Consider the following 2,341-nt stretch of genomic DNA (forward strand, 5'->3'; position numbering starts at 1 on the left):
GATTAGTTATAGGTGTTATAAAAGATACTCTCCTATAGAAGCACTGGCCTAGGTCACAAGTAGAAACTATAGATTTCAAAATGAAAACTATTTTAATTCAAACAGAATATGTTTTACTGAAGATTATTCATAGATTATTACTTCTGGAGAGATTACAAGAAAAAATATATTCAACTTGTATTCCAATGCAACTGTTTCAGGGAGTTGATGAAAGGGGTTCTAGTCTACCATGAACCAATACATTACTAAAGTTTTGTGTTTTGATGGATAAAGATTTGAATTTTAAACATTATCACAATGACTGAGGTGTTTTACTCACTAGCTGTGCATATATTAATGTTGGTCAAACTAGCAAGGGGGCCAATAGGAATTCATTTCATATAGGGCTGTTGCTTTTAAGTTACCCTTATTATTGCTTTTATTGCAGACATTTAAGAAGGATTTTGATATTGCTTTTGGTAAAAATGGAGAAAAGTTGGCCAGCATGTCTATAAAGGTAATAACACAATTGTTTTATTGAAACTGATCACGAGCAATCAGCATTATAAATGTTTGTTGCAAATTTACCATCATGGCCAAGACTTCTGTTATCTGTAGTTCTAGATGTTGACTAATCGTCTTGCTTTTTTCAATATCTTTGATTGATTAATGTAAATTTCTGTATGATGACTTGGCAGAAAAAGACATACACCACTTAAATATGCTAAAAATTATTTTCAGGATTTTGTAAATCATCATGTAAAATTAAATGGTGAATTTGATAAACATAAGAAAGGTCGTGGAAAGCTAGTGCCACCATTGTCATTACATGAATATTGTCAATGGCTGGCAGATTTCAATCCTAACAGAGATAGCAGAGACCTAGAAATTCCAGGTAGGTACTCTCTGCAAGATGCTGGCAGTTCTTATGAAATTGATTAAATTAAAATAATTACAAGGTATCTCATAATTTGATTGGATAACAGCGGTCACATGCATTCAGTTTATTATATGTGTGTAAACAGAATTAAATATAAGCTCCGCTCCTACAACAGAAAAATTATGTATAAACCGCTATTCGGATTTGTATAGTGTACACAGGTTTTTTTCTGTCTATACATTGATCAGCTTAATTTTTTTTTATGCCATTCCTTAATTGTTTGATATAACCATATATTTTATAATAGGTAGGGAAACCTGTTCTTGTAATGTTGTTCATCAAAGTTTAGCCTTACAGTAGATAAGCTTACTTTTGTTTTTACAGGACAATATGATGGATTAAGTAAACCATTACCAGAATATCATGTTAAAGTTGCTGGCTTTGATGAAAGGGTAATTATGTTCTTTATATGTTTTATTTTTAGTATTACTTATACATCTGTTGCTTGACATTTAAACCACAATATGTTTTATGTGGTATGAACACAATATTTTTGGCACTTTATATGTGTTAGTAACAAGTTTGTTCATGATCACAATATTTTTTATGTGTTTGAGTCATGTTTGTTCATGATCACAATATTTCTTATTGTGACATGTATGTCCATGATCATAATATTTCTTATTTGTTTGAGATGTTTGTTCATGATCACAATATTTCTTATTTGTTTGAGACATGTTTGTTCATGATCACAATATTTCTTATGTGTTTGAGACATGTTTGTTCATGATCACAATATTTCTTATGTGTTAGTAGCATGTTTGTTCATGATCATGATATTTCTTATGTGTTTGAGACATGTTTGTTCATGATCACAATATTTCTTATGTGTTAGTAGCATGTTTGTTCATGATCACAATATTTCTTATGTGTTAGTTACATGTATGATCACAATATTTCTTATGTGGTATGTTCACATGTGTTAACTGTATGTTCAACTTTTTATTTTCAAACTTCTTGTTTATTTTAGTATAGTGATGGCCACTTCTGAGGGCCACATATTCTCAAAACGATCTTAGCGCTAGGATGTCCTAGACACAGTGTAAGATGTTAAGGCCCTAGGACATTCTAGCGCTAATATCGTTTTGAAAATACGCGGCCTGATTTTTAATTTGATTAAGAGAAAAGACTATCCCATTCAATATTTTATTTTATTACCTTGTAGGTATTGGTAATGTCATCACTACGACGACCTAAAAGAATAACAATACGTGGTAATGATGAGAAAGATTATCATTATCTAGTAAAGGGTGGAGAAGATTTAAGACAAGATGCCAGGATTGAACAGTTATTTGTCATCATGAATAAAGTTTTTGATAAAGATCCTGTGTGCAGACATAGAAAATTACATTTAAAAACATATCAAGTTATACCAATGACACCCAGGTAGGTACTTAGATGGCAAGAATAAGTAGGCTTAGG

At 31.1% G+C, this 2,341-nt stretch overlaps 1 protein-coding gene across 1 annotated transcript; it reads left to right on the forward strand.

Moving 5' to 3' along the window:
• Positions 1 to 297: 297 nt before the first annotated feature.
• LOTGIDRAFT_176804 (hypothetical protein) lies at positions 298 to 2,305 on the forward strand (the record flags this gene model as incomplete). The annotated part of the gene is made up of 5 exons (XM_009060478.1): positions 298 to 306; positions 428 to 496; positions 721 to 874; positions 1,244 to 1,311; positions 2,085 to 2,305. Coding segments are annotated over 5 exons (521 nt in total), but the record flags the coding sequence as incomplete, so codon positions are not given.
• Between the last annotated feature and the right edge of the window lie 36 nt (positions 2,306 to 2,341).

The sequence above is a fragment of the Lottia gigantea genome (assembly GCF_000327385.1).
Source record: "Lottia gigantea unplaced genomic scaffold LOTGIsca_4215, whole genome shotgun sequence".
NCBI classification, from domain to species: domain Eukaryota; kingdom Metazoa; phylum Mollusca; class Gastropoda; family Lottiidae; genus Lottia; species Lottia gigantea.